This window comes from Eumetopias jubatus, unplaced genomic scaffold (genome assembly GCF_037043125.1).
Source record: "Eumetopias jubatus isolate StellerSeaLion01/CBP00866 unplaced genomic scaffold, mEumJub1_p1.0 scaffold_7, whole genome shotgun sequence".
NCBI lineage: Eukaryota > Metazoa > Chordata > Mammalia > Carnivora > Otariidae > Eumetopias > Eumetopias jubatus.
In genome coordinates this window covers 43602510-43615780 of record NW_028274813.1, presented here as the reverse complement: position 1 = coordinate 43615780, position 13271 = coordinate 43602510, and the positions used below count along the sequence as shown (strand labels likewise).

The 13271-nt window shown below is 33.9% G+C and overlaps 1 protein-coding gene across 9 annotated transcripts in view; it reads left to right on the top strand.

The window, feature by feature from the left end:
• The window catches only part of KTN1 (kinectin 1), a 116125-nt gene that overhangs the window by 79980 nt on the left and 22874 nt on the right, over positions 1-13271 (top strand). For 5 of the 9 annotated variants that reach the window (XM_028111693.2, XM_028111447.2, XM_028111388.2 and 2 more), the window contains exons 22-32: positions 272-309; positions 1187-1277; positions 1442-1510; positions 2615-2652; positions 3442-3532; positions 3609-3677; positions 4135-4172; positions 6581-6671; positions 8839-8907; positions 9981-10018; positions 12069-12159. In XM_028111693.2, the coding sequence (XP_027967494.2) occupies positions 272-309; positions 1187-1277; positions 1442-1510; positions 2615-2652; positions 3442-3532; positions 3609-3677; positions 4135-4172; positions 6581-6671; positions 8839-8907; positions 9981-10018; positions 12069-12159 (723 nt within the window). The remainder of the gene's footprint in view (positions 1-271; positions 310-1186; positions 1278-1441; positions 1511-2614; positions 2653-3441; positions 3533-3608; positions 3678-4134; positions 4173-6580; positions 6672-8838; positions 8908-9980; positions 10019-12068; positions 12160-13271) is intronic. The other 4 variants (XM_088024582.1, XM_088024581.1, XM_028111611.2 and 1 more) reach the window with 1 other exon arrangement.

Genomic DNA, 13271 nt, shown 5'->3' with positions numbered 1-13271 from the left:
ATCTGGTTAGAATTATTAATTGTAACATGTATCTATTGATTTTTCTTTTGGCCTACACTTAACCATCAGTAGCCTTAAAGCTACTTTCAGAGTACTTTTAATTTTCATAATTATAGCATTAAAAAAAAACCTAGAAAGAATCAATTCCTGGGTTTACTGTTCTCATTTGGATTTTGGTATAGTGGAAAATTTAAGGATAATATACTCCTCTATTTCTGAATTCATTTATATTTTGAGCAAATTACTAAGTAGGATACTTTCCTATTTCCAGGTTTCTTTTGCATCTCTAGTTGAAGAACTTAAGAAAGTGTAAGTAATGACATTTTTAAACTGGTCTTTCTCTTTTGGTCCATTTTCTTAGTGCTCATAAATCTTGTTCTGTGCAATTTAGACAGCTGTATGTTAGTTTAACCTTCACTCTAGATTTTTTACTGATGGATTAAGGGAATTTAGCTGTGCTTTCCTAGTGCAGTGTGATTGCTAAAACATCTATTTCTATAATTGATTCCATTCATTTTCTTAACTTATGGCATCACGTTAATTTTGTTTCTGCAGTAAGAACTATTGAAAAAAACAACCAGGTTATACTGGATATAGAGAACATGTATCCTCTTCTTGAACTCTGTAAATTTGATGCCATAATTGTGTATACGTTCTGCCACTGCTTTCAGAACTCTGGAAGCCAGTATTGTTGAGAGAAACTTGATTCTTCCCAGTATTCTTCAGGGTGCAAGCCTTAACATTCTCTGTGCACTTTTGAAGCAGGTCACCTGCTTCTCTGTGTGTATTAGCCTTACCCATCTGGTATTTACTGATTAATTCTCATTTAGGAATACCCCCCTTTTTTTCTTAAAGAGGGGATGGGCAGGGGCAAAGGGAGAGGGAGGGAGAATCTTAAGCAGGCTCCACAGTTAGTGCTGAGCCCGACACTGGGCTTGATCTCAGCATACTGAGATCATGACCCGAACCAAAATCAAGAGTGGTATGCTCAACCGACTGAGCCACCCAGGCACCCCTCTAGGAAGACTTTAAGGATTTTTTTCCCTTCTTATCTGCAAGATATGTTGCTGTTTTACTTAAAATGGGAAGAGTTGATTTGGATGACCCCTGTTGGTGCTGTTTTTTTATGTCTTGGTGGATCTTGATGATTTCTGTTAAAGTTCAATACTGCATTTCTTCATCTAAGGATTCATGAAAAGGATGGAAAGATCAAGTCTGTGGAAGAGCTTCTGGAAGCAGAAGTTCTCAAAGTTGCTAATAAGGAGAAAACTATTCAGGTATTGGGAGAGAAAACTGTGTTGGGTGTTTTTTTTTGTTTTTTTTTGTTTGTTTATCAACTTTAGTGAATATCATTTAATTTCATGTGTTTGTCTGTACATTGCATTTTATGTCAATTTCTGTGTTTCCATTGTCCAATCCTGTCTGTTTTGTCATTGTCAAGGATTTGAAACAGGAAATAGAGGCTCTAAAAGAAGAAATAGGAAATATCCAGCTTGAAAAGGCTCAACAGGTAAAAATCCCAGAGCCATAGCATGACAGATTTCTTAGTGTATGTGTATTTATGAGCTTATTTGGTTTTTTTTCTTATTACTCAGAAAAAACTTTTAGTAGTATGCTGTAAGTATTTTGGGTTATGTACTTTTATTTATTTATTTATTTATTTATTTATTTATTTTTGCTTGATTTGAGAAAGTGTTCTTGATATTTTATTCAATATATTTTTTAACTTTTAAAAATTCTTTTCTAGAAAGTTTTCTGTATTAATGTTTCATTTTAGTTTGCCAACTTAAACACCAAACAGTTTGGTAAATCTTTTTTTAACCTTTTTTTTTAATTGCATGGATTAAAATGTTTTGTTATAGACTATGTATTGCCCAACCTTTGCTTAGAGAACAAAGTACAAACTTTGTTGGGGGATTTCAGAGGTAGCCGAGATTACTGGGCATAGATGGGTTTTGGTGAATTTAATCTGATAAAGCTTCACTGAAAAAGGAGTGAGATTGCATGGAAGTGAGGATTCATCCATTCATCCAAAGTTATTCAACAGTATTTCCTGAGTTCATTCTACTTGTGAAAGCACTGTGTTAATGATTTAAGATCATGTGTTGAAAGAAACAGTGTGGTATTATGAAAAGATCACAGTTCTCTAATATAGACTGAGAGGTTAGGAGAATCTGAGGAACTGACATTTAAGCCAAAATCTGAAGGAACTATGAGAAGACAGTGGTGGATAAAAGTTGCTGTTGAATTACTGTGTATGGTAAAAAAAAAAAAAGAGCACAATGTTGAGTACTGTTGAGTAGATAGATGGCTTTGAAGACTGGAAAGAAGAGCTCTGATACAGTAGAGAGGTATATGTACAGTTAATACTCTAATTTTCACAACTTTAGAATTATCACATTATTTAGACTTATTCATATTTTTGATTTGTTATTCTTACTGTCATTTGAATCAAGAGAAGGCAGAATCCAAACACCTCTCATTTTGGCATGAATAACTCAGCTAAGATCTTTGTAATTTGAAGTGTACACATTTTAAAGTTTATCATAAAGCTAAAGGTCAATTAAATGAATTATAAAATTGCTTTTTTTCTGCTTTTTTCTTTGTATTTCAGTTATCTATTACTTCTCAAATTCAGGAGCTTCAGAACTTGTAAGTACCATTTCTCTCGTTTCCCTTTAATATCTCTTTTCCACAAATTAAATACAAGTATGTACAAGTCAAATACAAATCAAGTACCGTTATAATGAAAACATAGTTTCTTTTTATTTAATTTCGAGTAGTATTTTTAGGAATATGAAATTGTATCTCAAAAAGTTATGGTTTTAAGTTTTTCATTAGAATTTAACTTAAGCTTTTTGATGGGAATGGGGATAGAGTGGAAAGTCTTATTTTTCATAATTTATAATCTGAATATGACCTCAGACTGAGATGTTGCTCTTTGCCCATTTTAATAGCCACTGTGAAACTGACTATATATTTCATAGCCAAACCAGAGGTAATAAGCGATCTAAATTTGCTGGTATTGATTTAAACAGGATGATATGGGGTGAGAGTAGGGCTACCCTAATTTATTCAATATCTGGATCTGCAGTGATAGATGGAACTCTTTTCTTTAATCATCCTATACCTTTTTTTTTTTTTTTTTTAAGATTTTATTTGAGAAAGAGCACACAGAAAGAGAAAACACAAGATGAGCAGGGGGAGGGGCAGAGGAAGAGAGAGAAGCAGACTCCCCGTGGGGCTAGATCCCAGGAGCCTGGGATCATGACCTGAGCTGAAGGCAGGCACTTATCTGACTGAGCCACCCAGGCACCCCAATCGTCCTATACTTCTTAATTTATTATCTGCAACCTAAAATCTACTTCTCCAGTCGCCAGTAATTTTGGTTGTATAGTTCTGTAATATTTTCACTGATAGTTCTTATTAACTTATTTTCAGATTAAAAGGAAAGGAGGAACGGTTGAATACCATGAAGACTGTTTTAGAAGAGAAGGAGAAAGACCTAGCTAATCGAGGGAGATGGTTACAGGTGAGAAGTTAAAAACAAAAGTAAACACCTTTTTTATACTTGAATATCAATTCAATTCATACCAATTCTTTTTCAGGATCTTCAAGAAGAAAATGAATCTTTAAAAGCTCATCTTCAGGAGGTAGCACAACGTAACTTGAAAGAGGTATAGTATAAACAGATTACCAGCATATTACATAAAAAATGAGGAGTTTCTTTTTTACCATGCTAGAAAATAAAGAAGTTAGTATCTTCTCTGAGTTTACTTGCCATAAAAATTATTGTACCATAGTTGTGTTGTTGATAAAATAAGTTAAATTTTATCTTTGTCAAGTCTTTTGCCTGATTTGTCAACCTAAGCCTAAAAACATTTCCTGTCCTTTTTCAGATTGACTCTTAAACTTAAGTATGTGTGTTTAAATGGTATATTAATCTGTAATCCTTTAAGAAATGGATATAAAAAATTCAGTTAAATAAAGTTCATTCTATCTTTGTTTTATAAATGGCCTAATTTTAACATATAATTATGTTTTTATTTTATTGGTGTTTTGTATATAGTATACGTACTTTGTAGTACCTGATCTTTTTGATGTTAGAATTAAAAATGTGAATCTGTTTCTTAGGCATGTTCTGCATCACGATTTGAAGAACTTGAGACTGTGTAAGTATAATTTTAGCTAGCATTTTAAAAGAGGAACTTCTCATTATTTTGCAGAATGTACTTGAATATCAGGATGAGTTTCTTCTTAGTCATTTCTTTTTTTTTTTTTTTTAAAGATTTTATTTATTTATTTGAGAGAGAGAGAGAATGAGAGATAGAAAGCATGAGAGGGAAGAGGGTCAGATGGAGAAGCAGACTCCCTGCTGAGCAGGGAGCCCGATGCGGGACTCGATCCCGGGACTCCAGGATCATGACCTGAGCCGAAGGCAGTCGCTTAACCAACTGAGCCACCCAGGCGCCCTCTTCTTAGTCATTTCTTATTAAATTAGGAAAAAGTCCAGAGGCAAATAAGCTAATAAGTTTCTTTTGGTATAATGAAAGAGTCTCTTTCAGTGCTTTCAGATACCTGGGGACTTTATCCTTTCCAAGCCGTTCAAACCCATCAACCAGAAGATAATCATAGTTATAACTTTGATGAAGATTATTGAATCTCTAAGAAAGTAACTTGATTATTGAGGAGAGTGCTATCTGTTGTCATACCAGTTACTGTGCTAACGAGTAAAAATAATTGAGTCTGATCAACATAGGAGGTATCGGTCTTAATAGATGTTCATCCTAGAAAATTTTTGTCTTAAAAAGTCTGTTCTCTTAATTTAAGCTAACTAAATCAGTTCACAGTGGTGAGAAGGATATCTGGACTTCATCTATTTGGCATGCTATAGAATTATTTTTCAGAGATTCTGCTGTGATACCATCAATCTTTATGGATGTTTAAGAAGTAATGCTTTGAAACTGTGTCTTTAAAAGTAAGACATTGAGTATATTAGGTCATTGTCTTTATGAAGACAAAGGAGATGTCTCTAGTCTTGACACTAAAATTCTCATTTGTACAGCTAATTGTTTACCATGGGGGCATTGTATAATTATCAAGGTATTTTGTTTCATTTACTATAGCTTAGAGACACATTTCTGGCCCATTTGTAGCAGGTATATAATTCATTAAAGTATGTTATTTTAAATCTATTTCTGCATCACAGTTTTCTTTTTTAAAAAAGGTAATAGGGGCCCCTGGGTGGCGCAGTGGATTAAGTGTCTGCCTTCAACTCAGGTCATGATCTCAGGGTCCTGGGTTGGAGCCCAGGCTTGACCCTCTCCCTCTCTCCCTCCCCCGCTGCTTGTGTGCTCTCTGTATCAAATAAATAAAATCTTTTGAAAAAAAAAAAAAAGAATTTGGTGCGGGGAGCAATTTTAGGTTTACAGAAAATTGAGAGAAAAGTACAGAGTTCCTGTTTTCCCCCACCCCCACCCTGTTTCTCTTGTTATTATCTTGCATTAGTATGGTACCTTTATTACAATTGATGAACCAGTGTCTAAATATTGTTAGTAACTAAAGTCCGTAGTTTCCATTAGGGTTCACTCTTCTGTGGGTTTTGAGGAATGTATAATAACATGTATCCATCATTACAGTATCATACAAAATAGTTTCACTGTCCTAAAAATCTCCTCGCTCTACCTATTCATCCCTTCCTTCTTCCAGCCGCCACCCCCACCACCCCCAATCTCCGGCTACCACTGATCTCCATAATTACTGTCTCCATAATTTTGTCTTTTCCAGAATGTCTTATAGTTGAAGTCCTACAGAATGTAGGTTTTCAGAATGGCTTCTTTCACTTAACAATATGTATTTAAGTTTTGCTGGGGTTTCCCCCCCAACTTGTGTGTGTGTGTGTGTGTGTGTGTGTGTGTATGCGTGTGTGTGTGTGTATGCATGCTTCTTTGTCATTTTTCATATAGACCTATAAACATTTTGAAGTTCTTTCTACATTAAGGTGGGATAAAAATAACTTTCAATTCAGCAGAGATACTGAGTATATCTGTTTTGTGCCCTGTGGCACGGCCATACTGAAATGGCTAATGCCTTGAGGAAATAGATAAACAGATCATTTTAATAATGTTGAGTGTTATGCTAAAGGTCTGTTGTTTAGGATGACAAGGGCATTGCGATTCACATGAGATAGATAAAGACTTAAATCTGTTGGGTAGGGAGAACCAGATTAATTTATATGTAGCATCGCTTTATAAAGGCTTGGGCATATTATAAGTTCTTGGGTCAACTAATTATGGCTTTTTTTTTTATTTTAGATTTTAGATTTTCTTCCTAGATAAAGCCATACTTAAGAAATGTTAACTATGAAATAAACCGCAGCAGTTTTATGATGTACTTTGAGTTGAGTGATTCTGGAAATAATGTTTTTTTTAAAACAAATTTATAAGTTGGTGTAATCTGGGAAGAAAGAGCTTTTAGACTTTGTTTCTGCTATCTGTTTTTCCTTGGGGGTGATATTGAAGTCTGGTTGTTTGTTCTTTTTTGTGTATAACTAAATATAAGGTCTTTATAAAAATTCTAGGTTGAAAGAAAAGGAAAATGAAATGAAGAGAATAGAAACTATACTAAAAGAGAGGGAGAGTGATCTTTCTAGCAAAACAAAGCTGTTACAGGTGAATATATTTAGTTAAAATTAATTATTGTGTGAATTATTGTCTTTGCATATTTTAAACAATTTTAACTACCACAAAAGAAAATAGGATAGAGACTCTTTCCTCCTAGCCAGATACTGGGTCTCATTCTTCAGAAAACTATCAATTATTTGTGTATCTTTTGAGGAAAGTGCCCATTCATAAAATATGTTGTGTGTATTTGTTTTAAACACACTGTATTTAACTATACACACGTTTGTATTTGCTTTTTCTCCCTCAATTATTAATGTTTTTTAGATCTTTCCACATAAGCACATTTCTGTCTTCAACTTTTAATGGCTTTGTGGTATTCTGTTGTAGCATCTACCATCATTTATATTAACCAGTCCTGGTTTATGGCTGCCTAGATTATTTAGAGTTGTGCTTCCTATTACAACAGTGAATATCCTTGTGTGTGCATTTTCAATACTTTTGCTAGTATATCTGTATTTAAAATTCCAGGAAGTGAAATTTTGGGTCAAAGCTTTATGCAGTTTCTTTTTCTTTTTGAAAAGAGGTAGTTAAAATTGAAAATCCATATCTCCTCATCTCCGTGTTGTTAATATTGAAAATACTTACAGAACATTAATTTGAAATGATAGCAAAATTTAGATAGCTGCAGTCTCCAACCACTCTTGCTCACATTTCTGGCTCCAGGTGTTAGTTCTGTTACATTCTCTTTCTCTGCCAAGTGGATTCATTTTTAATATTGTTAGATAATGTCAAATCACCCTCCAAAAGTGTTTTAACAAATTTACACCAGTAGAGGGCCATTTCCTTTTCTTTCTCTCCCAACACTGACAAAGATGAAAATATTTGGTATTATGATTGAAAGATGGTTGGATTGTTTTAATTTGCATTGATTGTGAGAGAAGTTAAGTACTTCATTTGTCTATTAATTGGCGTTTAATTTTTCCCACATTTTTTTTCTGGGTTGACTTTTTCTTACCAAATTATAATTTTTTTTTTTACATAATAAGAGAAATTAACCTTTTGTCACATAAGAAGTGACTTGTTTTCTTAAATTTTTCTTTTTATTTCATTTGTGTTTTTCCTTCCTGCTTTTGGAAGTTTGAAACTGTTATGTACTCAAATATAAGTAATTTCCTGAGAAGTCTTGGAATGAAAGGTATCTCTTACTCTATGATTATAAAAATATTTTCACGTTTTGATATGTTTATAATTTGCTTTTTTGTTTGATGTCTTATTCATATGTAATTTAGTAAGTTATGAGAATAACATTTTAACCTTGGGGGGGAAAAAGGTTATCCACATTATTAAAGAATCCATTACTACTTTACTGCAGTGGTTCTGCTCTCCAGGGGACAATGTCTGGAGACATATTTGGTTGTCACAGCAGGTGGAGGGGTGCTAGTGCATATAGAGGTTGGAGGCCATCGATACTACTAAACATGCTAGAGTGTACAGGACAGTCCTGTTAACAGAGAAATATTCAGCCCAAAATGTCACTTAGAACTTGCCCTGCTGAGCTGAAACCTCACCCTATACTAAATTCTTAGAGGTATTTGGATTTGTTTCTGGATTCTGTTTTCTTCCATTGAGACATACTCCCAGATTGGTACTGAATAATTTATTCTAATTTATTTATTTGTTTATATATATTTAACATATAATGTATTATTTGTTTCAGGGGTACAGGTCTGTGATTCATCAGTCTTAAACAATTCACAGTGCTGACGATAGCACATACCCTCCCCAGTGTCTATCACCCAGCCACCCCATCCCTCCCACGCCCCTCCACTCCAGCAACCCTCAGTTTGTTTCCTGAGGTTAAGAGTCTCTTATGGTTTGTCTCCCTCTCTGGTTTCATCTTGTTTGATTTTTCCCTCCCTTCCCCTGTGATCCTCTGTCTTGTTTCTCAGATTCCTCATATCAGTGAGATGATATGATAATTGTCTTTCTCTGATTGACTTATTTTGCTTAGCATAATACTCTCTAGTTCTATCTACCTCTCGTTGCAAATGACAAGATTAATTTACACTGTGTTTTAATATAGGGCTTATTACTTTTAAAATGATCACTTTAAAAAAACTATTTTAGAATTTCCCTGGTTTGTATGCTATATTTCAAAATTTATATGGAAAATAATCTCTGTGCAGGTATTCATGTTTAATTTTTGTTTAAATAGGAAGTACAGGATGAAAACAAAATGTTCAAATCTGAAATCGAGCAACTTAAGCAACAGAACTACCAACAGGTAAGTACTATTAGGTAGCTTGCCTTTCATTTATGTCGTAAAAGTTATATAACCCATGACTGTCTGTAAGTATTTTAACCATTTTGCCTTTTTCTGGAGACTAAAGTATCTTGTTTTATTTATAAGTATTTAGAAGATGTCCTTAAAAAAAAAAAAAGTAATTTGCTATGCCATATCCAAGATAAAGTAATCTATAATTTATAAGGTATATGCAAATAATATTACTATCTATATTCCAGCTCTTTTATATATCTGTGTTTTCACATCCTCCAGAATGCTTTTCTTATTAGCAAGTCAGTTAAAATCCTATAGAGGTCAGTTTAAATGTAGGTGTATACCATATTTCCCACCACACCCCCGCCTCAAATTTAGTAATTGGAGAGAAACTTGGAAATGTATAATGTTATGAATAATAGTTGACCACTATTTAAAATACTTTTTCAAGGTATAATTCTGCTTGGTAAAAATAGAATGGAAATGTATAATTTTTTTTTTAAGATGTTACCAAAATATGGTTTGATTTTTCTGAAAATATGTAAGCTAGAGAGTATTATGAGGGGCCAAAGAATGTGTTCTTCTCAACAAGAAGATTATAATATAGTAGTTCAGTTTGGGAGATTGTAGTCATTAAGGAATGTAAATACTATATGTGAAGGTCTGTGTACTTACACATATTATGTAAAATTTCTGTTTACATGCAAGTTAACTTTTCTTAGTCTTTTTTCTTTTGATTTCATCTTAATGGTATTTTTTTTGGCTTTTGGAAGCTTAATATAGTCAAATAAGAATTGTATAGTAGGAAGATTTAGGGCATTAACTCAGTGCTTTACACATAGTAGGAAATTGATAAAATACTTGTTTATGAAGAGTTTATGTAGTGGCAAGGAAGATTTGATTTAGTACTAAGTACATTTTATAAATTTATACATATTTTTATTAAAATTACTTGGTGACAGGCATACAGAATATGCAGTATTTTTACCTTTGTTAATTTATATCTGAGGAAGAGCTTAATTTTTTGTAGTCTTGTAGAAATAACTTTGTTTTGAAATTACATTTAACTCTTTTAATAGGCATCATCCTTTCCCTCACATGAAGAACTATTACAAGTGTAAGTAATAATTGTGATTCACAGTTTGGAAAGTGGTAATCGTTTTTATGTGCTAAACAGTTCTCAGATAAGAATTTAACTTCTAATGGCACCTAATTTTTCTAATTCTATATTGATTTCTTGAACTATAGGTCACTGGCATTTAGCTGTGCCCTTGGCCAAACTGCTGTACATTTTTATGGTATTTGGAGTTTGTTGAGGGAGATCTTGAGGTTTTTAGGACTTTAGAAAACAAAGTTAAAATATATATTTAAGGCTTTACTTATTTACCTTAAATTATCTGGTATCATTGTGGAATTGAATGATGCAAATAAGTTTCTGCTTCTGCATTAAAAAACAAATCTCAATCTTTCTGGTTGCTTTTTTAAAAAATTTTATTATCTTTTTGTTTTGTTTTTAAGAGAGAGCTGAGAAACAGGATAGGGACAGAGGGAGAGGGAGCGGGAATCCCAAGCAGTCTCCATGTCCAGCCCCATGCACAGTCTCACGGCCCTGAGATCGTGACCTCAGCTGAAATCAAGAGTCAGACGCTTAACTGACTGAGCCAACCAGGCGATCCTATGGTCGCTTTCTTTTAAAGAGACTTTTTAATTTTTTGGTGCAGATTTATTTATTTTAGAGAAAGCTCGAAAAAGAGGAGGGGCATAGAAGGAGAAAAGCAGAGACTCCCTGCTCAGCAGGGAGCCTGATGTGGGTCTCGATCTCATGACCCTGAGATTATGACCAGGGCCGAAACCCAGAGTTGGATGCTTAATTGACTGAGCCACCCAGGTGCCCCTTAAGGAGACATTTTTTTTACTGAAGCATTTTTCTTTCATTGTTGGCTTGTATTTTTCTCTAAGAGGGTGTATTTAAGGTCCTTTCAGCTAAGTTGGTTATGTTTGAACATTCTAGATGTCAACCACATTGAGTGTATTAGGTGATAAAAAGTAAATATTCTCGGGGCGCCTGGGTTGCTCAGTCGGTTAAGTGTCTGCCTTCGGCTCAGGTCATGATCCCAGGATCCTGGGATCGAGCCCCGCATCGGGCTCTCTGCTCGGCGGGGAGTCTGCTTCTCCCTCTGACCCTCTTCCCTCTCGTGCTCTCTATCTCTCATTCTCTCTCTCCAAATAAATAAATAAAATCTTTAAAAAAAAAAAAGTATTCCTTTATCTTGACTCGTTTACAAGGTTGTTGGTTTACTAGTTTAGAATTATTTACTGGTAAATTGAGTCTGGAGTTTGTACAGAGCAAAGGTCAGCAAACTTTTTCTGTAAATGGCCTGTAGTGAATATTTTAGGTTTTGTGGGCCAGAGAGTTCTGTTTTGTATCCCCCCGCTTCTTTCCCCCAGTTCTTTAAAAGCATAAAATCAACTCTTGGCTTGAGGGCCAGACCAAAAAAGACTGTGGTTTGGGCCCAGAGCGCTAATTTGCCAACCTCTTATATATAAGCCTTATTCTTAAGAGCTATTTGTAATTTAACTTTCTACCCAACCTGCTCTCAACTAGAACAGAATTGAATTGTGAATCTTTGCCATTGCTTTCTGCATTTCTGGGAATTAACTAATGCATTAGAATTAGAAAAACCTGAAACCTGAGAATGTTATGAAAATGATACCTTCCTCACATTAATATTATACTTTTGTTGTGGGTTAGCCATTTAAAGGAAGTCATAACTGATTTCATTACCTTTTGGGAAAAATATTGAAGGGAATATGTCTACATCCGTTTTCACTCTTCTGAAAGTAGCTACTTCCCTGCCACAGATAAAAATAGAAACAACTATAAACTGCAGCAGTTCATATATTCATGAACTGCTTCTTAAGGGGATGATTTCTCTTGAGCACAAATATCAGCATGCCATATTGTAAAAGTCATTTTTGAAAATAAGAATGCATCACAAAATAGATTTTCTGTGGTGACAGTTAATAGCTAAGCTTAAAAGAGTTTGCCTTTTAAGTTAATACATTTTGCAAAGCATCATCTACTTGCTGTTTTTATTTTGTAGTAATAAATACCATGTTCACTGTTTACCTAAAATGTTGCTATGTGTATTCATGTTCTGGTTTAGAATTTCAGAAAGAGAGAAAGAAATAACTGTTCTTCAGAATGAGTTAGATTCTTTGAAGGAGGCTGTTGAACACCAGAGGAAGAAAAACAATGTAAGCAAATCTTTGTCAGAATAAAGCTTTTCTTTTTATTACTTCACTGAAATGAAGTATGCTTCACCATTTTTAAAAAATTTACTTTTGTAGTTTTCTTAATATTTCTAAGAAAGTACTATTTTGTGTGTACCTTTTTTGAGAGAATTATTAGAGTAATTTTATTGGAGAACAGATATTAATGAATAAATGAAAAGACTAATTTGTATACTTCTATCATTTTAGATATTGAAACTATAATTATTAAAGGTTCAGATTTTTAATTTTTTTAAAATACAACTGACTTTCTGTTGAACTTTTATTTGAAAAAATTATTTTTTCATCTCAGTACTTTAAAATCAGTGGCATCTCCTTTTAATTTGACTGGGCTAGCCTTTTTGTAAATTAAAAGTAACCCACTATTGAAACCTAGTATTTTTAGTAATTAGTTTTTTCAGAGCCTTCTGGAACCTCTTTTAAACTAACAGATGGTTCAAATTTTTGGTAATTTAAGCATGTTAGGGACCTCAGAACATTTATACTAGAATGGGAAGAGATAGTGCCCTAAGAAATTTAAGTCCTAATACTTTTACTGAATAGACAGATCGTGAATTTAGGTGATTTCCTCGAATTCTCTCTGACCAGAGGGTGATACCTGTAAGTAGAATCCAAACATTCTTGTTAGAGAAGGAATTTTTGCACATAAAAGTATGATTGCTAAGACTTGAGCAAGGTAAAAATGTTACTGAAATCTCTTAAGGGTATATTGGTAGGAAATTGATATGTGTTTTCTAATGAAAGTTTAATTTTTCAAAGTTTGCATTAATTTGTTAATTTAACAAGTTGACATGTACTTGCACCCCTGAGTTTGTCAAAATTAGGTATGTGAATTGCCCTTTGTATGTTTGTGTAACGTTCCTAACAGCATCGCTTGGCACAAAACCCGAGGCAAACCTGCTAACATGTTCACTGTGTTTTATTACCTGGATTCTGAGATGTGGAGGCCATAGTGAAATGAGTCTAACACTGCAGCATTGCTGCAGGCACTGGAGTGTGTGAAAAGAGCCAGCCGATTGCGGCGTCAGTCCATTCTAGTTCGGCCCCTACCCTGGCTGTGTATATTTGGCCAGATT